This window comes from Plectropomus leopardus, chromosome 10 (genome assembly GCF_026936395.1).
Source record: "Plectropomus leopardus strain MGB_pleo_1.0 chromosome 10, ASM2693639v1, whole genome shotgun sequence".
Lineage (NCBI taxonomy): Eukaryota > Metazoa > Chordata > Actinopteri > Perciformes > Serranidae > Plectropomus > Plectropomus leopardus.
The window spans coordinates 19,536,071-19,561,940 of NC_142185.1; the positions used below are offsets into that span (position 1 = coordinate 19,536,071).

The window sequence follows — 25,870 nt, forward strand, 5'->3', positions numbered from 1 at the left end:
GCAGCTGCTCAGATCCAGTACAGAGTGGTGTTCGCGCTGTGACGGACTCTTTTTGGTCCTCGCTGTGTTTCGTAGCACGCAGTTCCACAACGTGCGAGCAGAGAAGTGAAGACTTTTGGTTTGAACGGCTAAAAGTGCTGCCAAAGGGGACTCAGCATATTGTAAGTATAACCTTTGAAGGTGGTGCTAAAGGACTTTAACTGTGTGTTTTACATTACCTTGAAAATGTTCAGTGTGTGAACAAAAGAACAGAGTAGACACTCTCGTCTGGCTTGTTTAAGCAGCATGCTTTCGCTAATCTGGAGTTGCGCAGAGTGTAATGACTCGTTTAACATTTCGTAGTTAAGTAAGTTTCAGCAAATTTACATCACACCGAATAAAACATGTACTGCCGACGTGGCTTTACGTAATTAACAAAGTGACTTGGCTTTTAGTGTACGAACACACAGCGTGGCCGGCGTGCAGCTGCAGCATGTAAGCCTAACTAGCATGCTAGCTATCAAGCTAGCAGCAACATTGCATCAGGATGAACTGCTTCCTGTTCATGACTTAGTTTTAAATTAGCCTCCTAGATTTCGTCGGCTGGGTCAATGTATAACTGACTGCAAGAATTGCTTTTCCTGCTATTACGCTGTAACAAATTACGAATGGACACAACGCAAGCTCACCCAAAACAACATCTATTTTTGCATTTTGTAGCCTGAGGATTCAGAAAACCAAATGTGGTATAAATAATATAAATGTAGTGCTACTCTTTATATTTATGCTGTGTAACGTGCCGTGCAATGTCCTACTGTGCAATATTTTACCACTTACCGTGCAATCATATTAATTGGCTATATTTCTACAGTAAGTATACCACACACCATGTGTATATATATTTATATATATATATATATATATATATATATATATATGTCATATATTTTTATATATATATGCCATATGTATTGATATATATATGCCATGTACATCTGTTTAAGTAACGGTTGCAGTGTATAGATTTTCTATTATTTTATTTATTTGTCAATGTCATTATTTATTTCGCAATTCAATTTTGTAGTATTTTATCTTTTTTTTCAATCACTTTTTGCTTTTTTTCTGTTTCTGACCCCTAAGGTTCTGTAATGTCTTGATTTCCCTGATGTGGGATAAATAAAATAATATCTAAAAGGCTTCGTCACCCAAATTAAAACAGGAAAACCCACGTGGCATTTCACCCTGCAGAGATAATATTCAGGAATTTGAAAATGTCCACACTGCTGAGTATCTTTCAATATAATAGAGGGGTATGGAAATTAAAGAGGAAATACACCCATTTAAAAAATTCCCACGTTTTATGTCTATTATTTATTGTCTAAATGTCTGTTCCCGATATTTGAGAACTTAAACTCTTACTTGGTTAGCAAATTTATGTGATTCTGTTCTCCTTAGATAAAAAAGTGTCATAAACATTAAAGAGTTATCCTTTTGAAAATGAGATGAACATCTTTCCCAAATTGTTTGGATTTCTGTTTTCTGACAGAAGAATCATGGCAGCAAATCAAGAAGAGATGTCTCCAATCGAGATGAAAGTAGCACGACAAATAGAGGTAATGCAGATTTTATTATGAATATTGTTATTGTTGTTGTTAATATTTTGCAAAAGTCGGTAAAATTTAGCTCTAAAACTGTCCGATTTCTACCTCTAGTACTACTTTGGAGATCACAATCTTCCAAAAGACAAGTTTCTCAAAGAACAACTGCAACTTGATGATGGCTGGGTGACTTTGGAGACCATGCTCAAATTCAACAGGTTTGTTTTACTGGTTTATGCCCTATTCTTTGTTTAACTGCTGTAAAACAATTGCTACTCATGTTTTAGCTTTATTTTAGTAATTCATTCACTAATAGCGGTCATTTCTGTGAGCTCAACAGAGTTTAGAGGCTTGCTAATTATTATTATTATTATTATCATTATTATTGTCTTATTTTTTTCTCATTTACTTACCTCTTACTTTACTATTTTTCTACATGATTATGTATGTAACTGTATTTTTCAATATGTACTGTCTACTGCTTGGATTTTGTTAATATTTTCATGTATTCAATTGTTTTTATATTGTCTTCTTATTTTGTCATTCTTCAGAGCAAGTAAGTGATTTATCTAAAAGTATTAATGTTGCTGTTCCTGGTATCAAAACTGAGGAAGAGCCACTTTTTGGGTGCTATAAGAATGGAGGGAAATATGTCTCTGAACATGTTATGTGAAATTCCCTTTTACTTTGATAAAGTACAGCAGGGTTTTTTTTTTTCAAAGCTTGGTGTTACTTACACTGTGCATCTCATACAGCACAAAAACAAGTAATAGCCCATTGTAAACCCTCATTTAACACTCTTAATTTCTCTGCTATGAGGTTATAACACTGAACAACCTGCTCAGTATAACTGCTGAAATGTGTGCACAGAAATGCAGGTATTTAACCTGACAATGCAGGAAATTTAACTGCAGCAAAATTAATAAAAGAAAATTGACTGATGATAGAGGATCATCCGACAGTCTCTGCTTCAGTGCCCATCCTGTCTGTGTTTTGGTATCCTCTCGAGAGTTGGTGACTGTCTTTTGCATACTGAGACCTACATGTGCAGTAGGATCTTAAAATTTGGCAGCTAGTCCAGCAATTAACAGCAGCTGGCTCTACTTGTAATGTTAGTGTTTACCTGCAGTCACACTGTGGTTATTGCACTGTTTGGATGGCACTCTGTGATTCTGACCTCACCTAAAACCTTAAGGGAGTGTGTGAGATCACGGAGTGGTAAAAGTAATTTACTCTAGACTAGTTAAGTACTAGTGTGTATTTGTTTTTATTATTATTGTGCTAGGCAACAGTGGTTGTCGCTGACCAAAATCTGTGTTCTATCTCACAGCAATGTGAACTTTACCCCCAAAAACACTCGTCAGATGATTGTCAGCATCTCAAATGCTGTTGCAAACTGTATGCAATGCACCCGTGTACTTTGAATTTAACAGAAGAGCAGGAAATGCCAGTTTTATCACCCCAGATTGGATTCTCATTTGCACAGTACGACTGCATCAGATACTGCAGCATCCATAACAAGATAGAGAAGCCGTGTTTACCTTGGAAAGGTCAGTTGGAGAATTTTTCAATAAGCTGATAGGAGAACAGGGAAAACAAAGTTTGTGTGAGGGGACAGTGATGACTAATCAGTTTATAGACTTACTGTGTGACTCATGACAAGCAGAGCAAGAGTTGTGCACGTCGTCACCTTGTCCCCATTTTGAATTGGTCTCTAGGCAGATGACATTTAGATACAGCATGCACACCAAAACAGTCACACCACATAAGCAAAGTAACTTTTTGCTGGATTTCAGAGGTATTATGGCAGGGCTGTTGGGCGTAGACATACTCCTATTGATTACTTGGCAAAAACCAAGTGGTTAGAGTCTATATTTCTGGAGTTTTATATAGATAGAAGTCAGTGTGAGTCAACATTTTTACTTTCTAATCAAGCCTAATTACTTGAAAGAGCAGTGCAGTGAGTCCTGAGTATTTATTGAAACGTCTGTATTTTCTTCCCAGACTGAAGTCTTTAACTACAGAAACCAGCGTCATCATTGAAGCTCTGCAGAAATCAAAGACCGGCCTCCTGGAAATGAGCGAAGACAAGACTAAAATCAGGAGGGCTGCGAACAAGCCCTTACCTGAATTTAACGATGAATACAAAGACGCTGTCAAAAACAAATCTGTGTACATGGTAAGTTTTTAAAATGCATGTACACCAATTCAGATTTCTTATTTTAATTCAAACATTTCTCTTTTTAGTTAGATTGTGTCACGCTCATAGGTGTCCGGTTCATAGGGTCACTTGTGATATACTCTATTCAGATTCTAATGTTTGAGATGAGTTAACTCTCTGATCAGTTTGAAGTATTTAGTTTGTTGCTTTGTTGAATCCAGAGCTGTTAATGTCTTTTATCCTTCTCTAATTCATATCAATGGGGGTGGGGGAAGTACCAGAAACATTTCTCAAAAACAGTTTCATGAAATAATCAGAGACAGTGAGATCCTTCTAGTGGCAATCTCTCTGCATTTAAGACATGTCCCCGTCCAGCTGCTGTCAACTACAGCGGGGACAAATTTCCTGTGTGCACAACAGGTTTGCAGCCTTAAATCAGTTTTAGCATGATTGTTTACTAAGAACCTTGTTCTTTTTACAGTGTTGTTTTTTTTTGAGTATTTACACCAGGAAGGTTATTTTTTGTCGGTTTATATAAAACAGAACAAAGCAAACTTTAGTTAAAGCTTACAGACATTAATGGCAATCAGGTACATCACGAAAACTCCAATATTAATTAGTATGAAGCAAAAAGTCCATTCAGGCAACTTCAAGACTCTAAGTGGAAATACATTTTGAAGCCATTGATTGATTTTAATTGATTCTCGAGTTTAAGCTTTTGAGTTTTAGTACCTGCAGTACCAGAATCCCTCACTGAGTGGAGCAATATTGATGGAAATTATACTATCGAGGCCTAGGCCAGGTCACAGGTAATGAACAGTAAATGTAGGTTTTGAATGTGTCGGAGCATGACAGACCGCGTCTGAGTAGGATTGACCGCGTTGGTGAAGGACTTTGTCTGCATTAGTGTTTTTTTTTTTGTATTAATATACGATAAGGTAAGAATAGGGAAAAATAAGGAAAATAAATGGATTTGAACTTAAAATTGAGTGAACTGAATATTATTTTTCCACTTGTATGTCTGAAATGCCTGCCACAGACTGCTGCAAGCTGCCACAGGCCTGCCGATGCCTCTAGAAGGATCTCAGTGCTGCTGCAAACAATTGAACATATAACATCTACGAGGGTAGAAAATAACGTTGGACTGTTGTATGAAGACTGCGTTACTTCTAGATACGTGTCCCTAATAAAGTGACAACTGGGTGTAAACATCTAAAACTACAGATCAGGTGTTTTTCCTAGTGAACATCAGCATGTCATGGCACTCTATATTTTTGTAAATTTACTTAACTGCTGTAAAATGTTCGTAATGCACTGCAGGAATTATTTTCCATAGGGCATATTCAGATATAATTTACTTTTGGTATACTATTGTTGCAGTGGTATACTGATTTTATAGTATATGGCTGTATGAAAATAGAGTTATGTCATGTATGTTAGCTTACCTATGGTATTATGGAACGAAAGTAAGAAGAATTTCACCTGTGCTTGCACATCTCTTCTCCTCCACTGCCTGTCACACATTTTACACTTGAAGTTTTAAATCTAAGTGTTTTGTGCATCAGAAAAAGCCTTCCTTTAAGGGTCATCGTAACTGATAATAGTAATTGGGAAATACTGAGAAACTGTTTTCTGAAAGTCATTGCACTATAAAAAATACCATCCTGTTGCTGCTTTACCTGATTATTGTTTACTCACATTCAAATCTTATTTTCTCATCTAGAAAGGTTTTCCTCTTGAAACTACCCTCGATGAGATTCAGGAGTGGCTGACTGGCAAAGGCAACATAGAAAACATTCAGCTGAGGAGAAACCTGCAAAGACAGTTCAAGGTAAATTAAATATGGTGCAAAATTCAAGTAGTGTTTTGTCCCATTGAATTTGGTTAGGTTTGTATAATAACTTGATTTTTTTTTCCTTTTACAGGGATCAGTATTCATCTGTTTTGACACAGAAGAGACGTCCAAGCAGTTCCTTGAGCGCTCAGACATTAAGTCATTCAAAGACAATGAGATGCTTGTGTTGTCGAGGTAAGTTGTACTGCCGCTTGTTCTGAAATGTATTACTCTGTAAATCAGAGGGAGAAAGTAAATGTGGTATGCTCAAAAGGCAAATCAATAGTGCATTAAAAAGGTCAAGCTTTCCTTTTTGGTTTAACTTTTTACTCAGAAAGTGAGTATATTTAATCCACCCAGGGCCGCGCAAACCTTTTAATATCAGTGCATATAATAATCATGTCATTGCTGTTCTGCTTTCAGAGAAGACTATCATGCAAAGAAAGCAGAGGAGAGAAAGCAGTACAAAGCAGAGACAAAAGCAAAAGTTAAACAGTGAGTACACAAGCAATACTTTTATGTCCTAAAACAAACTGTTTTATGAAAAATTACTGATTTCCTCTCAAAAAATATTATTTAGGGAAAAGGAACAACAGCAGAAAGATGCAGAAGAGAAAGAAATGGTAAGATCTTCTGTACAAGTTGACGTTCTCTCGCGTGGATGGACTCTGGTTCCAGTAATAATGATAGTCATTTTTCGGTGTTGCAGGGTCTGCTTCTGGACGAACAGACAGGCTGCCTGTTGAAGTTTTCAGGAGAACTTGAAGACGTTTCGAGAGAGGACTTCCATGAACTGTTCTCCGGCCATGGAAAGATAAAGTGGGTTAATTTTACAAGAGGAGCCAAAGAGGTAAGAGAACTGTCCACCACTCAAGTCTCGCACTCAGGGTTAAGAGATTTAATGTAGTTAAAAGGATGCATTTTTACTCTCTACAAGGGCACCCTCCTTTTCAGCGGGAATGCAAAGGAAGCGTTCGACAAGGCCAAAGAGGCAAATGGAGGGGAACTGAAAATCAAAGACAACAGCGTTACATGGGAGTTGCTTGAGGGAGAAGAGGAGAAAAAGCAAATGAAGAGGATCATTGAAGCTCAACAAGAATCCTTCAACAGGTCCAGAGGCAAAGGTAAACGCACATTTCTCTGTCGTTAAAGCCTCTGCAAACGCTTGAAATAATAAGGAAAAAAAATCTGAGTTAAAATAAATGTTCCCAATTATTCAAATATGTGGTTCAAAACAGTTCATTTTAAGGATAATAGCATTTCTAAAGGCTGTGTGGGCGTGGCAGATCACGTTTTGACTGACACTTCTTCGGATCCGGCCTTTGTCAACTGTCTCTCGTCTCCACAGCAGCCATGGAGCAAAGCAGAGTCAGCGTGGTACAGCTCGTACTGTTCCAGGCCTCTGACGCCGGGTGCAGTTGTAAATCCAAAGACGCTCTTCACTAAAATGAGAGAGCTGTTATTTGAAGCCACGCAGCGCACTACTTCTTCATGAATTAAACAGCCGTTAAATTCATTACACATTCGCTCCTTTTCTGTGATTTGCCGCTCCTCCTTTTTATACTAAGAATCTGCTGTTGCATGTCTCAATGCCAGACTGGAATCAGTCAACTCAGAGTCAGGGGAGTGGGCGTATTTAAAGGACCGCAGCAGTTTCATGTACTCTAACTGCTATGGGATGCAGCTATGTCGTAGCAGGTCCACTGCTCAAAAAACAAGAAAGCACAGCAGAGCAGTTTCCAAAGTCGGCAAGCATCTAAAACTGCAAGCAATCAACCTGTCCTGAACGGGCACTTCACCAGTCTAAAAGAATTTGTAAGTTACCAGTAATTTTACCAATTTATGCACTTTGTCTGTCTTAAAAGGTGGCAGAGGAAGATCAGGAGGCAGAGGAGGAAGAGGAGGCCGAAGGGGAAGAGGTGGCAGAGATCATGGCAGAACTCAGTTCAGGGGCAAAAAGACGAAATTTGAAAGTGATGATGATGACGATGACAACGCAGACGATGGTAAGCATCCTTCTGAGCTTCAAAACTCGGTCTGACGTCAAGATTTTTATCAAGTCTTAACATTGTTAATTATATCGCATCTACTTTGTGCTTTTCCTCAAGCCCCCGCAGCCCCAAAGAGAGAACGAGAAGACGCTGATGGTCCTGCAGCCAAGGTCGCCAAAACAGAAAACGGATCATAGTCATGAGGTCACATCCAGAATTTTTCTTTTGTGAAAACATTTATTATAAACAGTGAAAATACAGAGGCAACTTAAATCCATTCCAGTGAAAGCTTCAGGCTTTGGAGAATCGTAGGAAGTCCACCTGGATGTCAACCTAGAGAAGAATTTGCAAAGCTCTGTGTCAGTTTCCAGCTTTTTTAAGTCCCTGTTCATCGTGCCTCTTACATTATTTGTGTTCCTATATTTCTTTTAAGATACTTTTGGTTTTATCGTATTCAACATAAATCTGGTTTGACGGTTATTTAATTACACCTGAACATTTGGTAGGTTTTGTAATACCTGTGTGACATCTACAATCTGTGTGCCATCATGTTTTTTTTTCCTTGTAGATTTCCAACAGTGAGTGATGAGAAAACCTGCTTTGCTATTGTTTTTTTAAAGTTTGCATATGTGAATAGCAAATAAATCAAATTGTGTGTGAACGTTTTTTGCCAATTATATTTTTAGACATCTGCTGGAAAACAGGAAATTTGTTTATTAGCTTACCGATTTCTTTTTGTGAAACTTGTAAGACGCTGGCAGGTCATATCTTAGTTCTGTAAAGAGAGAACGTAATTAATATTTGAATGTTTTAGTTACAAGGAAAAAGATGCATTGTATTCAGGTGCAAAATTAACTTTTTTGTCCACCAGCCAAACGGCAAATGAAGGTTAAAATTTTACCAGCCTCCTGCATGTTTTACAAGCATTCAGCCAGATCTTAAACTTTTTGTGTCGTGCCTGCCCTGCAGAAGCCAAAAAAAATTCATGCCTCCTCATATCTCTTAATATTTTTCAGTCTTTTCAATCTTTTAGGTCCACAGTGAAGGATTTAGATGGATATATTGGCAGAAATCAAATATAATAATCAAAACTATTTTTCCATGTGTGTAAAATATCACCTGAAACTAAGAATTATATCCACATTCAGACAGGCCTGTCTTTCATGGAGTCTGCCATGTTGTTTCTACAGTAGCCCAGAATGAACAAACCAAACCCTGGCTGTAGATAGGGCCATTCACGTTTATGTGTTTTTGCATCAGCCTCCATAGTTCTCCTACAAGCTTCGTGCACAGAAGTACTTTCACTGGGTTGCAATCTGAAAGCTCACCACTAGATGGCATTAAGTCCTACTCACTACAGCTTTAACCCTTTGAAACCTGAGCATATTGGCTTGATTTCTTTCAAAAACATGGGAGGAAATTAGCAAGAAAATAGTAAAAATTACAAGGAAATTATAGTTTTAAAAAAATGGAAAAAAGTAAACACAAGGCAAACAAGAACCTGGGCAAAAGTGCTTAAAAACTACAATAATTCTGAAACAATTTTAAGTATGTAATTATAATTATAAAAATATATATTCCCAAACTTTTTTCTTTGTCCTCAAAAATGTTCTAGTTTTTAAAAAATAATTTCCTAAATCTACTAATTGCTTGCAATTTGTGGAGCACTTAAAAAGTCTCTCATTGCCTTTTTTTTATGTTTCTGAAAGAAACTGCACCAATTTGCTCAAAGGTTTAAATACTCTGAAAGGTGTCTCACAGCAGCACAAGAAAAGTGCCGTTGCTCCAGGTTTCAAAGGGTTAAACAATAATTGGGGAAGCAACTCATAAAAAATGATCCAGATGTATTTTTTTAGAGAAATAAAGGTTAGTGTGATAACACCAGCAAAGTCTTGTTTATTTTTGCTGTATAAATTCTATTCATTGTCTTTGCCCCCGGTTATCCACACCTCACCTGCAGCGGCTCAGTGGCCCCACAGTTTTGGAGCCACTAGGCTGGTGGATGGTGATAATTTTGTACACTGACTGTATTATTCTCTCTTACCTGCTATTACTTCCATCTTCACTCCCCAGTCATTAGCCTTCTTTTGTATGTGCTGTAATCAGATGAGGAATCGCACATCAACCATTTCAGTCTTCACAGATAAACATGAGATTTGAATCACAGTCAAAAAAAGAGGACTTAAGTTTTGACAACCTAACGTAAAAGTCAAAGTGTGCCTCTAAAGTTTTGAACTTTGTATACAGACATGGTTACAGCAATGTAACATCACAGTAAAATCATAAATGTGACTGATTGACGAGTTTCTGTTGGGATTCAGCCTCCTGCCTAAACTAGACCCGGCATAGAAAACCACAGAGGACGCAGGACAACTTCACTCATTTCAACTCAATTTATTGAAGTGATGATTAGTGAAGTATGGTGTTAGGGCTTCACACGGATCCAGATACTGAACTCACCTCTCGTGTTGATGTTTTATGGAGCGAATACACAGCTGTTTTTGCCATTGTCAGAGCTGCCCGTAAGAACTTCATGTCCATACCTTAAACAAAGAATAAAAATGTAAAACTTCATGTATATCCATACGGCTACACCCATTTAAAGGGCCAATCCACTGACTTTTACACATGAAGACACGTATACATGTCACAAAGAGAACTGTTGTTGCAGCAGAGATGGCCTCTAATTCAACGTCGATGTCAGATTGGAGTTACTGTGATTATAGTGTCAAACTTAGACATTGCGATTACAACAAGGGACACAAATTTTTAAGACAGCTCAGAATTTGCGTTAGATAACACAGAAAACCGTGTTAACTGAAAGCTCCCCAACTTGTTAGAAGAACAACACAAAATCACCGTAATAGCTCCTTACACCATACTCACCTTGATTGTGTTTTGTCCCAAATGGTGGATTCATGATTACGGTGTCAAACTTTTTTGCGTACGCCTCTGCCTCCAGAGAGCATAGGTCACACTGGACCAGATCCACGTTAGAGATCTCGAACTCCTCTGCATTTCTTCGGAAGATGTCCAGTGCGTCGTTGTCAATGTCAAAGCCAACACACAAACTGAAGAAGAGAATGAGGAATGAACTGAATTTAAAGCACAACTGTTAGGGATTGTTTTTAATTATTAGCAGGGAGGGGCTGATGCAAAAAGGTGGAGGCACTGAAATAATTTTTTAAGCACTGAAGAGTTTTTTTTTTTAAAATGTATTTATTTTGGCTTGGCTTTAAATTTATACCATTTATTATGGAAACAAACCGTATAAAAACTGAAATTATAGTCGGAGTTTCAAATGTCAGACTGTCCTTGAACACATCATGTGCTACTAACGCTTCTGTCAGAAAAAAAAAAACAAAACGAGAGTTAACCCTTTAACATCTGGATTGACATTAGTTTTATTCAGTGTTATTTATTTAAAATTTAAAGAAAATTGGTTGAATTAAAAAAAAAACATAACGAACTACATGGCCTGCAAACTACAAAAAACATGGTAAAAAGTGACAAGGAAATGACATGAAATTTAGCTTAGGGGGATTATCAGATATGTTCAAAACATGAGGGAAAATGTACAGAAACTATATTTATAATTGTTTCAGTTATATATGTAAAATTATGTTACAGAAGAATAACATTTTTTAGCACTCTATTTTTGGGGCCATATCTTGTTAAGTCGCTCATCGCCCTCACGTTTTGGAAAGAGTGTAAAACCAAGAATTTCCTTTAAATCCAGGATTTTGTCTTCAACTTTTCGCTTTTAAATCAGAAGGTCTGTAATTTATGGTGGAGGGAGGGTCATGCATTTTCGCCCAGTCAGTCACTCAGGGAGGCTAAAATATTTGTAGCTTCGGGGGTAAAGAAAAAAAAGTCACACCCCTGCCTTTGACAAGTGAAGAACAGTCCCTTAATTGTGCTGACATTACTGAAAACGATGTAAAGAGGACGGTCAGATGTTCTCACCCTGCATCAAGCATCACAGCCCCGATACTGAGGACTCCACAGCCACATCCCAGATCTGCCACCAGTTTACCCTCGATGTCATCAAACGTGCTCTGGATTGTGTAAAGCATGCACGCTTTGAGAAAAACAAACAAACACAGAGAGTAAATGAGAACAGTGTGAGCCATCAACAAACCCGTGTGTGATGATCACGCGCTGTCACCTCACCAGCAATATGAGGACTGGTTGGATATTGCTCCAGAAGGATTTTTGGCTCTTCAAACGCGTCCACCTGCTGCAGGCAACTCTCCAACTCCTTGAGTTTCATCACCAGCGACTGTTATGTCCAAACCTGTTATTCTTCAGCTAAAATCGTTGAGTGTACATTTTTAGCATTTTTAGTTTAGACAACTTCCGGAAGCACGTGTGCATCAGCCAAAACAATCCGACTTTGACTCCGGAACGCATGATAGTAGTTCCTCCATGCTTCTTCTTCTTTTTTTTTTCTATTAAGAAAGTTATCTTGGCATTTTAGAATATGAGTCAGTTAATTACAATACATGCTGATAACATACATGCCAGAAAACACACACACACACACACACACACACACACACACACACACATATATAAATGAAATAACAACAGGAATACTACTACTACCTCTACTACTAATAATAATATTAATATATATTAAATTTGTAATAAATACAACTATAAAAAACAATAATTATGTATGAAAAGTGAAATACTATTTACGTACAAATTAAATAGTGTCTTGTGTTGTCCGCACAACCCTGTGTTGATAACATGAATGCCAAAAAACATAAAATAAAAGATTTTAAAAAGGAAAAAAAAATGTAATAATAATGATAATAAAACAAAGAAATGATTATGTAACAAATACAATGGTGAGAAAATATATAATGAAATAGAATGATTTTAAAATGAATGTTGATGAATAAGCCATTTTCCAACATTATCATCAAATTTATTATTTTAAAAAAAGTGTCACCCAACAACACATTTTTCCATAGCGAGTGTTGGATGAAGTACCTGAAAGCCATACTCGAGTGAAGATATCCTAACAGAAAATAACTCTGGTAGAAGCAAAAGTTACCTGTTAAAATATTCATTGAGTAAAAGCAAACAGTATCTGATATTTACAGTACTAAACTAACTAGTAATTTAATGATATTGAATGTACTTATGTATTGAAAGTAAAGGTACAAGTAAATGCTGGTTATAAAAAAGGAAGAAATGTACATCTTAAAAATGGAGGCAACATTACTCTTGAAGAAAAAAGGTCCTTTTCACTACTTACTACTACTTACAAAATTCAGTTTTTCCTTCCCACCCGTTCCTTCACGTGACTATCTGTCGCTTCCTTCTTCCCTCCTCTCCTCCTCTCCTTCCCTGTTTTGCAGTAAATAACTAAAATGTGTAGTGGAAATGTAGTGGAGTAAAAGCATACATTTAATTTAATAAATGTAGTGGAGTAGAAGTGAAAGTTCAGAGAATTCTAAATATATAAATATTAAAAACAATTCTAGATACAAACAGGTATAGATACTCCCCACAAATACTTAAGTTACATGATAAAGTAAAGTATTAAGTATCGTTATTATTATTATGTAATAATATTAAAGTATTATTAGCCTACTATTACATATTTAGCGAGAACCCGCCTCACTAAATATTTTAAACTAATCTCTTCACTTTAGCCTTTAACTAGCTCTTACTTAAATGCTTATTTAAAATGTTGTATTTTCCTTAATTTTCTGCATTTTATACACTCTATTTTTAGCTTTATTTCTATTAATATTATCTCAGTGGGTTTTATTTTATGTTATGAATTCTGTGCATTCTATTTTTGTCATATCTTATTTTCACTAGTAATGTCAAATGACTTTTGTCAATGTGTTCTATTTTGATATTTTGTTATTTTTAAATGCGGGTTTTATTATGTCTTTATGTCTTCTATGGCTTTTCATGTAAAGCACTCGGTGTATGTAATTTCTTGCATGAAAGGTGCTATACAAATAAAGTTTATTATTATTATTATTATTATTATTATTATTATTATTATTATTATTATTATTATTATTATTATTATTTCTGCATGAACTGAGAGTAAAGTACATTTAGAAATTCTGCAACTGGCTGCTTCTAGTGCACTAGAATAGACGAGGCAACGAGTTCTATCGCGAGAAAGCCCGAGAACATGGAAACAAGACAACAAAAATAAATTTGTGGACAACAAGCCAGAGTGCATGATGGCGGCGTCGCTGCTGCGCCGGGACAAGAAAGCCACTGCCGCCCACTTGAAGGCAGACTTAAATCGGACTGACAATAGCTCCGGGGTGCGACAACTTCAGGAGCTGCTCGACGCTGTGCTAAATCCCGAAAAACCAGCGGCGGACACAGAGGCTCTCGACTGGTGTAAATGTCTAATTGCAGGAGGCGAAGGTTTCGAGGAGTTCTGCAAAACGGTCCGGTCCTATGACAACGCGACTCTGTGCGGCTTGGTTTGGACGGCTAATTTCGTGGCGTATCGATGCCGGACCTGTGGCATCTCCCCGTGCATGTCACTGTGTGCTGAGTGTTTTAATAACGGAGACCACACGGGCCATGATTTCAACATGTTCAGGAGCCAGGCTGGTGGGGCCTGTGACTGTGGAGACAGTAATGTCATGCGAGAGAGTGGGTAAGTCCAAGCTAGCTGCTAGCTAAGCTGGCTAAGCTAACCAACGGCCAGTATTGTTTTGACAGGTCAGACTCCGGTTTATAGCCGAGCAGCTAGGTTTCCACATAAAAGAGTTTGCTTTGGAGGGTTGGTACATGAGGTTAACATACTGACATTGAATTAAATTAGCAATGAAGCCAAGTATTGCAAAAATAAGAAACATCAAAATAGTATAGATTTAAATGACAATTTTAAAAAGTGAAGAAAGTACTATTTTATTTGTTTAACTTTTGACCAGAGAAAATTTCCTGAGATTTAAAAAAAAGACCTCCTTCAATAGTGTCCTGGTTAAGACAAGCAGCAAAATAAGTTACAGACAACATGGAACAAAAAGTACAAAATCAAAAGCAGAATAAAACACAAACAGAAGTTAATACAAAAGAGGACTAAAAAGTATGCTGATATATGCTAGAAGTGAACAAGAAAAATTAAAAGACCTGCTAAAATACACACTGACATTGGCATATTTAAGATTATATATAAGAGTCGTGCAACACCGCTTTGAAGCGGCCGGGATGAGTGCAGCTTTTAGTCCATCTTCACAATATTCCACATATATGAAGCTGTATACATAACTACACAGTACATCTGAATGATGAAACGAAAGAGCTGTGCAATTTTTAGAAGAGGTAGTTATTTGCTAAAATGTGCAACATTTTGCCCAAGGAATGCACAGAAGTTCAGTTGCAGATGGGAAGAAACACTTTTGCTGTTTTGAAATTATTAAGTTTTTCCATTTTAAGACATAAACACAAATGGACAAGTACTGAAAAAAAAAACCCACAAACAGCATAGACTGTACAAAGGCACAGAATAATATCTGCAGTGATCATGACATCAATGAATCAAAAGTCCATTAGCATGGCACCAATCCTTGTAGGAGTCATTGCGTGACCAATTCTTAAAATCAAGCCTGAAAACAAAATTAGGTTGCTATGGCACAGTGAAAGCAAAAGAAAAATTAACCCAATTCTTTCATTTCTATGTTAGGGTTGTAATTTAGTGAAAAAGAAATATTCACAATATTAGTCAAACATGAAACGTATATCCAAAAAGCAGGCAAGTTCAGCAACATATAGTGTCTGGCTCGTATGATATGTTAAAATATGATTTTCTACAGTTATGCAGGTTGGCTATCATTAACTTAAATGATGCCTTCTCTGTCATTAACTTAACCCACTTTCTATATTCAGGTCTAACTGGACTTTTCCAGTAGTGGAGGATAACCCTAGCAGCTGTGATAAAGCCTGTTAGGGCTTAGAGCAAATGTTGGTTTGGAGATCTTTGGTAAACCCTGTTGCCCAAATGGCAAGAAACTGCTTTCTGAGGGTTTGGCCTCAGCTTTTTGCTAGAGGGGAGTGATTCAGAAAGCTCCCATCCAGGGTTGGAGGAGTGGGCCACAATTTTTCTAGGTCGTGGAGGGCCAGTCACCCACTGTGAATGACATGCAGAGGTTTGCATTTGTCCTTGGCAGTGGCAGCAGAGTACCAGATGGTGATGGTGGAGGTGAGGATGGACTCTGGCAGTATAGAGGCACACCAGGATTACCCACACATCTATTTTTGGCCTGCCACGATGAAAACATCTGCCGCCATCAATTGATTTTATATTTTTGGAGCTGGACCGTTCATTAGGCACACAATTGGATGAAATTTATTAACCGTTTGGTTATTCTGTGGAGGACACTGTCGGAGGGCAGAGCATACTCTGGGCACAGATGGAGCAGCAGAGCACCAGGTGCAGTGAAAGTGAAACTTTGGGCTTGTGTCCACATAGCATTTTACTTCGGCAGAAAAGAGGTGGCAGGGCATTGGGGAGTGCCTCATACCCATGCTTTATAAAAGAGTGCTCCCAGCTATTTTTTTCTTAAATGACATGCTGCGATTGGGGTTTGTTTCTATGACAACAATATCTTAACATCAGCAATAGCTAGTATGCTAATGTGACGCGACATTAACAGAGGGTTGACTATAAAGGTAGCAGCAGGCTTACAACAGTACAGTGATAAAAGCGCAGCACTCACCAGCACCATCCAGTGTCCTCCAGCCAATCTGCTCTCACAGACAGGTTTGTCTGTCTTTGTTGTGACATTAGCTTAACTAAGGAAGCAGCAGTGACATCACCAGTGCCTGTCTGGAAAGTTATGAGATTTTCAACTGGAAACACTGGGAGCAGCCGCACAAAAAGGCGGAGCGCTCTGTAAATAGACACCGGGCGCAGCGCTTTTTGTCCAGGTGGCTGCATGCAGCCGCAGATGTCCGCTCTTCATAGAGAGCAATTGGAAAAAAGACATTGGCGCTGAAAAAAAATGCTAGATGGACACAGGCCCTGAACCGTTTATTGTGCTGGGTCTAAATGTTTGCAGCAGTAGCTCCCATCATCCATCGATCTGATCTGCTCTAATAAAATCAACAAATCAATTATCCACCCAGCAACTCAAACTGCTTCTGAGGAGACAAAGAAGTCCAGGCTGGAAGTGAGTTTCAGGTGATCATAGCTGGATGGATGATGGGGATTGGTGGGTCTATGTTCTTCCAGATATCCACAACCATCTCCCCTGTCTTTAGAGTGCCAGGTTTTTCAGTCTGCACAAGGACACTAGATGGTCAATTTTCCACCTGTAGGTGGACTTATCCCACCAATAAGGATGGTGGTGAGTCCAGTTAGGGTGGTATCATCCGCAAACTAAAGCAGCTTGACAGATGAATGACTGGAGGTGCAGCTGTTGGGATACTGTTGGTAAAGGGAGAGGTCTTGATGGGAAGTGATATAACTGAAAAAATAAAATTTCCTAATCTGTGTCATCTGTTTTAGCTTTCAGATCATTCTGTATGAGATATGTTTACTAATTACTGCCAGTCAGCAACAGTGTTGAATATTATGATACTCAAGTCCTGCTCAAAGGTTTAGCGGTAGCTGGAGGTTTCTGTATATCTGTATAATGCCAATATATGACTGCTAAGTTATGGCGCGGATGTTTGATTATTGTGATATGAATATGCCCTCCTTTTTACTACTTTTTACTCCAGACAAAAGCCATGTGATACTGCAATTTGTTGTTATTATAATTCTTGATGATATTTTTACTCTTAGACACCCTTATGTATAATCATGATTTAGAAAAAACATTGCATGCTTGTATCAAAACTCATGCACTAATTATTGTCTCAGTTTTTATATTGTTTTTTGAGAAACAACATATTGTGACTGTAGATGTTATCAGTATCCAGCAGCTGACTTTGCTTCGGACTGATTTGTCTCAGTCAAAACACTCTTGAACAAGAGATGTAGTAGTTTGTGTGTTGCCATGGGTCACTGTGTGTATGGCAATGATAAAAACAAAAACCTTCCAAATTACTTCTCTTGAATGCTCACCTAATCCCAACCATCCTTAAACCTTACCCCAACCCACTATTCAATTCAATTCAATTATTACATCTATATAAAGAAACAAAAAATAAAAAATAAATTATATTAAAACCCAACTTTCCAGTTTGGCAGAACCATTATGGAGCCTCTACTGGAATTCTGCTCATTGTCTGGTGTCACCTAAGCTGCCTAAGAATTCAAACAAAAATGGATTAATGAAAGCAAGGAGGAGCTACTTTGGCTACTTAGATCTTCATGAACTGTAACGTTAACGTTTGTTTGTTTTTCTGACAGGTTTTGCAGACGGCATCGGTTGAGAACAGGGGAGAATATCCCCTCAATACCTCGAGACCTTCTCTTGATGTCTGAGATGGTTCTTCCTCGCTTTATCCTGTGTATCATACAGTATCTGAGAGATGGATACACTGAACCAGGTGAAAACACTCATGACAACAAACCTTTCTTTACAGAGACGTAGGATACTATATACTTTGTCCCACTTGCCACCTTGAACAAAGGTTGTAACTATGAAAAATAAAATTATGTTCGTATTTTTCAGAAACCTTTTATCTGAAGTATTCTATGTTCTTTCATTTACATTTATATTTTATCAGTGATGTGGGTTTCCTGTTACACAGAATCTCCTGTGCATGCATGATACCAGTGCTATACAGTTGTTTACATCCAAAGTTAGGTTCACAAGTACCGAGTCTGATGGCTTATCTCTTATCACGCTTTACCAGACACCTCAACAGAGAGAGATCTACAGAAAGTCCTGCAGCAGCTGGAACCTCAGATCTCCTTCCTGGAGGAGCTCACGAAGATGGGAGGCGCAATGAGGACTGTACTGACAAAGATCTTGACCAATCAGCAAACATTCAAGGAGTTGAGCATGGGTAATAGACCAATAATATTTGATCATTATCAAGCACTGCCGCACTGGTTTCTTTTGGTTTTAGGCAGTTTTTCTATGTTATGAAAGCAATGTTATTGTGCTGTCTCCTTATTGTCACACCTTTTCAAAACTTAAAATAAAAAAAATGCATATACTTGCATTATATAATTATTATTTAGGGCTGTCAAACGATTAAGTTTAAAATTGCAGTTAATAATTGCAGTTTAATCGCATGTTTTCAATTCCATTATATTGCATTACAAAATGTCGATAAATGTACGTCCATATTGAAAGGGTAAAGCATTTCTTACCAGTTTGTTTTGATTAGGAATCATGACAGTAACAAACTGCATGTGACTATCATAAAGTGAGCATGACTGTAAAGGGGAGACTCATGGGTACCCATAGAACACATTTTCATGTAGACATCTTGAGGTCAGAGGTCAAGGGACCCCTGTGAAATTACCACGCCGTTTCTCCATTGCCAAAATTTTTAATTAAATTCAGGTCTCCTTTCATTAAAATACCGTGCATTTGCTTGTGATAAAGTTCTCTATATGTTGAGATTTTGACATCGCAGTAATTGTTGCAATTTCTGTTTTGCTTCACTGCTGCAGGCCAAGAGGAGAATTTGTATGCTAAAAAGAACTATGAAAAGTATTTGTCAGCCTTGAAGAATTCAGGTCTGGTGTCTGTGGAGGAGAAAGCCCAAGGTGCGACTGCTGATGTCACTGCTGGTGCAGAGGGGGGTGCAGGAGCAATGGTCCTTTTGGGTAAGATAATCATTACACTTTATATGAAACACATTTTCATTAACCACCTTTCAGCTGTTTTAAATGGTTTTGTAAGTGATTTGAAAGTCTTGATAATTTGCATTAATTTTTCAGGAGTCATAAGCTTGCCGGTGTCAGAAATCATAATTTATTGTCCAGACTTTTCTTTCACATTTTATTCCTTGCAGCAACCACTTTCTATAACACTTTCTACACAGAGTTTATTTGAACTGCCTACATCATCGCTATTACAGATTATAATAGTGTATGGTATCATTAGGTTATGACAAATTGACACCGCAGACCTCAATACTTACTTCTAGAGAAATTAAACTTTGCATACATGATTTTGTTGGAAATAGAAGGTATGTCACAACTTATTTTAACTCATGTTTAATATTGATGTTTGAACAAATTGTCAGTTTTGCAAACTAATATTTCTGGCATCTGCACGTGTTTGTCCAGTGGGTTAAGAAGCTGCTGCTAATGGCTACTCATGGCTAAATGCTCGTTTGTTTTGTTTTTTAGGAACCACTGCACCAGGGAGCCCAGATGAGTCTAATAAAGAGGTATGTGCCACCAACACACATACAATAACCTAACTAATTTTTTTCTTTAAATGTACAACAAAAATGGTGATCACAAGTGGCCAGAGTTTACACTGATGTCTCAAATCAAATCCAAAGATATTCAGTTCATGTTTGGGATTATTGCTTTCTTATTAAAGAAGCAGTGTGTAGGATTAAGTGACATCCAGCAGTGAGGACTGCAGATTGCAGCCATCTGAAACTTCTTCCACGTGTGAACTCGCCGTTAAGATTCCTTCAGTGTTCATAGCTTTTATGTGCAGCAGAGTTATTCAGAGGTGTCGTCCTCTCCAAAACAAACAGACTAGGTGCTTTAAACCAGTAAAAACACAGAAAAAGCAGTTCCAACACTGTTCAGCTTGTCATGTGCAGGCCGCTAACTAGGGTGGCCGATGTGAAAACATGAAAGGCTCTATCTAGAGCCAGTGTTTGGTTGGTCCATTCTGTGCTACTGTAGAAACATGGCAGTGCAACATGGTGGAGTCTGCAGACAAGGATGCCCTTCTTCTGCAAATATAAACAACTCATTCTAAGGTAACAAAAACACAGCAAATCTTATTTTCACATTTTAAAGAAAACATACTTATTATGTTATCTTCCATTTCTGCCTACATATCCACCTAAATCCTACACGCTGGACTTTTAAGTGATCAGTCAATTACCAATTGGTTGGTTGAATTTTTTGCATTCCAGGTTACTCTATTTAGTTTTGATATGAACTAATATACTGTTAAACATTTTGTAAACCTGTTGGTTAAAATTTGTCTTGATTTTTTTTTTTTTTTTTGCCTTTTCAGGAGGACCAAGATGGAGGGCAGTCTGTTGGACAAAGGAAGAGGGTTAAGCTGAGCAGCAGTACCAAAGGTAAATGTAAAGAAAATATAATGCATGAATATGTGTTACGTGAAATTGCCATCTTATCATGTGCCTTTTTTCTGCCCCCAGACCCCTTTATTATTGAATCTCTAAAGCATAAATGCTTTCTGGAGGAGTTGCTGTTTTGGACAATAAAATATGAATTTCCCCAGAAGATGGTCACTTTCCTACTAAACATGTTGCCAGATCAAGATTACAAGGTATTTTCTCTTTTATTTTAACTTTTATTTACAAAAATACAAGTCTACTCCCACTTTTAGATGCATGTCTGGTTTTTTGTTGTAACTTCTTTGCACATCATGGTGTAGACTCTCAGGTAATGGAAATGATGCTTATCATACATGTTAGGTTTTGAAAGCAATTGGAATCGTCGTTTTAAAAGTGACAGCATCATAACAGTAAGCCTTAACTGTGTCATGGGCTTTTCTCTTCCTCTCTGGCAGATCACTTTTACAAAAACATTTGTTCAGCATTATGCATTCATCATGAAAACACTGATGAAAAGCCACGAGTCAGATACCATGTCCAACCGCATTGTACATATTAGTGTGCAGCTGTTCAGCAACGAGGAGCTCGCTCGACATGTGACGGAGGAGTGTCAGCTGCTGGACATCATGGTCACAGTCCTCCTCTACATGATGGAGAGCTGCCTTATTAAAAGTGAACTTCAAGGTGAGCTGTCCAAATGTGTCTAATTATTTTGATTTAACACACCTCGTCACACTTCAAAGAGGTTGTTTGAAAAATGAAGCAGGTGGCTGCTGTGATTCTCAGTTTAGATCACCACATCACATATGAACAGCATGAGATTTTGTAACTAGGTTTTTCGGAAGTCATTGGTGATGTTGCAGGCTGATCATTACATTCTCTGGCAGTATGCGTTGCTGTAGCACACTGAAATTCACCTTCAGATGTGGAGCTTTAGTGTCTTAAGACAAAGGACGCAAGGATACCAAGGACCCCCCCTCAAAAAAACAAACAAAAACAAAACAACCAAAAAATGGGGTAGTCTGCTAAGTGTGTTTCTGTGGTCATCCTATGATGAAGTTACAATACACTATGAAAAGAACATGAAGACAAATTCAGTGAGGTGTCTTGAGTGTCCTCTCAGAGCTGTGGTATAATCAAGGAATTGTTGCCATATCTCTTCAAATCCCCTTGCTTTCCCTGACATCTCATATCAAATTTTCTCCATGTATTAAGTATTAGAGAACTCTGTAAGCCATGTTTCAAAACAGGGGGATATCTCTTTGTTCCAGACTTTAAGGAAAACTTCTTTGCAATGACCAGTCCATACTGAATTGACAAAGTTTTTTACTGACTTAGTGTTTCTAGCTGTTGCGACCAGCCAAGAATGGCTGTTTCATGGTTAGGAGAAAGATAAAGTCTATAAACATCTGAATAACAATGAAAAACTTCTGTCCAAACCTTCTGGACTCCAGAGCCAGAACAGATGAGCCAGCGATCCATCAAATTATTTACATTTAATACAAAGTGGCGATGAGGATGTGTAGAATGAATGTAATTTTACATGTGAATAATGGAGTCTGTGCATGACCTTAAACTGAATTAACTGATCTTGAGTTAACTGAGCATGCGTGTATGCTGCCAAGACATTTAGACGATGCATCTCCTGAGATTTCGACTCCCATATCGGTCTCCCAGGGTGTCCTCAGATAATCTGTGGATGGAGCAGTCTGGCCTGAGAAAAAACTCACAAACCTAGAGAGCAGCTGTTTGCCAGTGAGATGTTTTGAGAAGGAAAAACTGGACAGCATTCAAAGGAACAAAATGCTGCTGTTAATTTTGCTTCGTATTTTTTAATCATTCTCAGTGCAGAAAAAAAAACATGCACAGATGTTTCATCCCTCTGGCCATTCTCGTTCGAGCTCTGAGTGAAATAAGCTTAAAATTAAAATTTTTGAGTGCAGTCCTTTTTATTTAATACTGCATACAAAGTTGTTACCCCATAGGCAGCCAGGTGTTGAGATGTGTAACATGCATTGTCTTGCTCCACATATTTGTTTCTTACTTTTTGTTCTAAATGACTAAATACAAATGGAGTCAAAATGCCATTAACTTAATGTCTGTGTGTTTCCTTGTCTCTTGTGTTTCCCTTTAGATGAAGAGAACAGTCGCCACGTTGTGGTGAACTGCAGTGAGGCTCTGTTAAAGAACAACACCTACTGGCCATTAGTTAGTGATTTTATTAACATCCTCTCACACCAAAGTGTAGCGAAAAAGTTCCTGGAGGACCATTCATTGTTGATGCTGTGGATGAGCTTTGTGTCATTTTTCCAAGGTAAGTCATAGCTGTAGTTATAATGGTATGTTCAGAGCAATTTGTTGCCCATGCATCAATTTTTGGATGGAAATTTTCACAACTAAATGAAACTTTGAACGTGGAATTAAGTATCTAGGACAGAAACTGTGGGTTCTCTGCTGCATATCTACCTTTGATAATCCAGATTAGTTTAACAGCTGAGACAAATGGTCATGAGGCAGATGTTGCTCGAGGATCTCATAGCATCCTGTCCATGATCCATGGGGTCAAATATAACCCTTGATTCAAAAAATTGTTCCTGTTTGTGCAGAGTTTCAGGCAGACTCTATATATCAGCAGTATGCTAATGCCAGTTTCAGACTACAGGAGTTTTAAAATACTAACTGATTTTGAGATCGGGTTACATCACGTACATGAGAAACTTCACAGCTGATATTTTCAAACATGCACACACTACAAGATTTGAAGTAACAGTGCATCACACACTTCAGGATATCAGGATGACTGTACCAGAGGGAGCATGAATGTACCACATCATGTGATCTCATGGCGAAGCAAATGTAAACAAAACGGACACTGACATGGTGTGACAACTGGCTGTAATGTTAACAGTGCTTTACAATGACAAAAACAAAAGCGGAATTGTGAATTAGTATGGATAAGAAAGGGGTTAGGGGGACTTGATCAACACGGGTTGTGTTCCTCGGGAGAACTGGAGATTTTAACTATTTCAATGTCAGTCAACAGTGTTATGCTAGCTAACATTAGCCTCAAGGGCTAAAATGTTTACTTTTGCTTGGCAACTCTGTCCCCTGCTCTGTACTGATGTAATCCTAACCCTAATCATCAAGATTTTATTGATTTATTAATTTATTTTGAATATTTTTGGGGGGCTTTTGCCTCAATGAGATACAACAGTTTAAGCGTGAAAGGGGGAGAGAGAGGGGATGACATGCAGCAAAAGGCTGAGGTCAGAATTGAACCCACGGCCACTGCAGCGACGACTTAGCCTCTGTACCTGGGACTCCCACTGTACCATCTGAGCTACTGGGTGCCCCATTATCAAGATTTTAATATTGGGGTGACCCCAATGAGTTTGTGAGCAGTTCAGGATGTTTAAGACCTGACCCTTAAACCTCTCATATTACCAGATAATCTCGACCAAACATCGGTACTGACCGAGGCCCCATACCAGATTTTTCCTCTGATTTTCAGCAGGGGTGAATCGGGGATAAACTGGCCCAAAACCTTTGCAGTCTGAGCTTGGCTTTAGTCAGACAGAAGTAGACCTCACCTGTTCTCTGTTGATAATGCCTCATAGAAAAAGTGAGTTGTTGGGTGTATGACTCTGCCGCTGAATTAGGATTGTGGTTAGTGTTGCTCCCTTGCCATGTGTACTCTGCCACGACCCTAAAAATAACACTGACCCTTTCACAGTGGGCCTGAGTATCCTCTTGCTGACTTAATATGCACAGTCAGTGTCACTATTACATTATATGCATGTCTGCTGCACTTTCCTGCTTTAAATTCTCGTGTCTAATAGAGATTTATCTGGCACACACACATGCATACAGTCATTTTAGTATGTGCATGAACAAAATATATATTTGGGATAAAGAGGTCTTCAGTGAATTATCAAAACACAAGGTACATTTTTGGTGATTTTTCTTGATTGCTCACATGTGCAAGAAGCCACATGAGTGGTGTGTTCACTGTCTAACCTTGTGATCCATTTCCTGCTGTGATAGGTATGAACCTGAATAAGCGGGAGTTGAATGAACATGTGGAATTTGAGTCTCAGACATACTATGCAGCGTTTGCAGCAGAGCTTGAGGCCTGTGCACAGCCAATGTGGGGTCTCTTAACACACTGCAAAGTCAAAGTAAGTCCTGTCTACACCATAAGATTGCTGTCACACATCTCATGTATATATTCCTGATAAATGATTAATTGAACATGCATCACAAGCATCCTGTGCTGCATGCACTCACTCTCTAACCCTGTGTGAATGAATGTATAACACAAATTCTCTGCTCACAGGAGACACAGGAATACACTAAAACTGTGGTACGCTACTGCTTGGAGACCCTGCAGATCTGGTTTGATGCCATCGGCTTCATTGATGAGGTAAATTTAAAAGGCAACTCACTGTTAACCAGCAAGCTTTCTCCTCCTCTGTTTCTCACGGCTTTTATGTCTCTGACAGCCTTCTCCTAATCAAGTGACATTTCACCTGCCATTGCACCGCTACTATGCCATGTTCCTCAGTAAGGTATGTCAGAGGCTTTCATCTCTTAAGACATGACTCTTCATTACTTTCTCATTTGTTTGTAAAGTTAATTGTTGGGTTGAAACTTTTCAGGCTGTGAAGTGCCAAGGCCTGGACCTGGACAGCCTCCTGCCTGATCAAGAGATGCTGATGAAGATCATGGTGCACCCACTCCAAATCCAGGTATAACACTAGAGGCCCATAAACAGATTGGTGGTTAGTTTTCTTGTATATACATATCCCCTTCAGTCAGAAGCCACTTGTTAAAGGTTTTCAACCAGCTTGGTATCATAACAATGTGGGTAGCATGTGTAAATGAACTATGTTAAACTTGCCCTTCATCTTACCAGCACCCAAATCTCCCTGCTCATTTTTCTTGGGCTGTTACTTGAATGTCAGATTTTACGTCCTAATTTTTACATGCCTGCCACACCAAAGACTGTGAAAGCGGATTGAGATAGAGAGCTGTCTTTCTCTCTCAAACTCGGATCAAACGGTAAACCAAGGCAGTGCCAACCAAATACAAACCAAGATTCTGTCTCTACATTGCCTATTTCTTGCCT

The 25,870-nt window shown here is 38.3% G+C and overlaps 3 protein-coding genes across 5 annotated transcripts in view; 2 read left to right on the forward strand and 1 right to left on the reverse strand.

Annotated features, from left to right (window-relative positions):
• Positions 1-2: 2 nt before the first annotated feature.
• On the forward strand, positions 3-8,224 carry ssb (small RNA binding exonuclease protection factor La). The gene is made up of 12 exons (XM_088083239.1): positions 3-161; positions 1,526-1,592; positions 1,692-1,795; positions 3,582-3,756; positions 5,462-5,569; positions 5,664-5,767; positions 5,996-6,067; positions 6,153-6,195; positions 6,282-6,422; positions 6,510-6,696; positions 7,438-7,578; positions 7,681-8,224. The coding sequence occupies exons 2-12, from the start codon at positions 1,533-1,535 to the stop codon at positions 7,758-7,760; spliced, it is 1,215 nt and encodes a 404-aa protein (XP_087939365.1). The 5' UTR covers positions 3-161; positions 1,526-1,532; the 3' UTR covers positions 7,761-8,224.
• On the reverse strand, positions 7,781-11,968 carry mettl5 (methyltransferase 5, N6-adenosine). 2 transcript variants are annotated; one of them, XM_042495298.2, is made up of 7 exons: positions 11,705-11,968; positions 11,530-11,621; positions 10,450-10,634; positions 10,024-10,106; positions 9,608-9,659; positions 8,289-8,338; positions 7,781-7,896 (listed from the first exon to the last, which is right to left on the reverse strand). In XM_042495298.2, exons 1-7 carry the CDS (start codon positions 11,834-11,836, stop codon positions 7,855-7,857), a joined length of 636 nt encoding a protein of 211 aa, XP_042351232.1. In that variant the 5' UTR covers positions 11,837-11,968; the 3' UTR covers positions 7,781-7,854. The 2 variants fall into 2 exon arrangements, with proteins under 2 accessions (XP_042351232.1, XP_042351233.2); XM_042495299.2 differs by having other exon boundaries at positions 11,530-11,644; positions 11,737-11,961.
• Positions 11,969-13,731: 1,763 nt separating this feature from the next.
• Positions 13,732-25,870, forward strand: part of ubr3 (ubiquitin protein ligase E3 component n-recognin 3) — a 57,962-nt gene continuing 45,823 nt past the window's right edge. For both annotated transcript variants that reach the window (XM_042494429.2, XM_042494430.2), the window contains exons 1-13: positions 13,732-14,215; positions 17,918-18,057; positions 18,367-18,519; positions 19,136-19,291; positions 19,820-19,860; positions 20,676-20,742; positions 20,824-20,954; positions 21,198-21,426; positions 22,877-23,056; positions 24,787-24,920; positions 25,079-25,165; positions 25,245-25,310; positions 25,401-25,490. In XM_042494429.2, the coding sequence (XP_042350363.2) occupies positions 13,782-14,215; positions 17,918-18,057; positions 18,367-18,519; positions 19,136-19,291; positions 19,820-19,860; positions 20,676-20,742; positions 20,824-20,954; positions 21,198-21,426; positions 22,877-23,056; positions 24,787-24,920; positions 25,079-25,165; positions 25,245-25,310; positions 25,401-25,490 (1,908 nt within the window). In that variant the 5' untranslated portion in view covers positions 13,732-13,781. The remainder of the gene's footprint in view (positions 14,216-17,917; positions 18,058-18,366; positions 18,520-19,135; positions 19,292-19,819; positions 19,861-20,675; positions 20,743-20,823; positions 20,955-21,197; positions 21,427-22,876; positions 23,057-24,786; positions 24,921-25,078; positions 25,166-25,244; positions 25,311-25,400; positions 25,491-25,870) is intronic.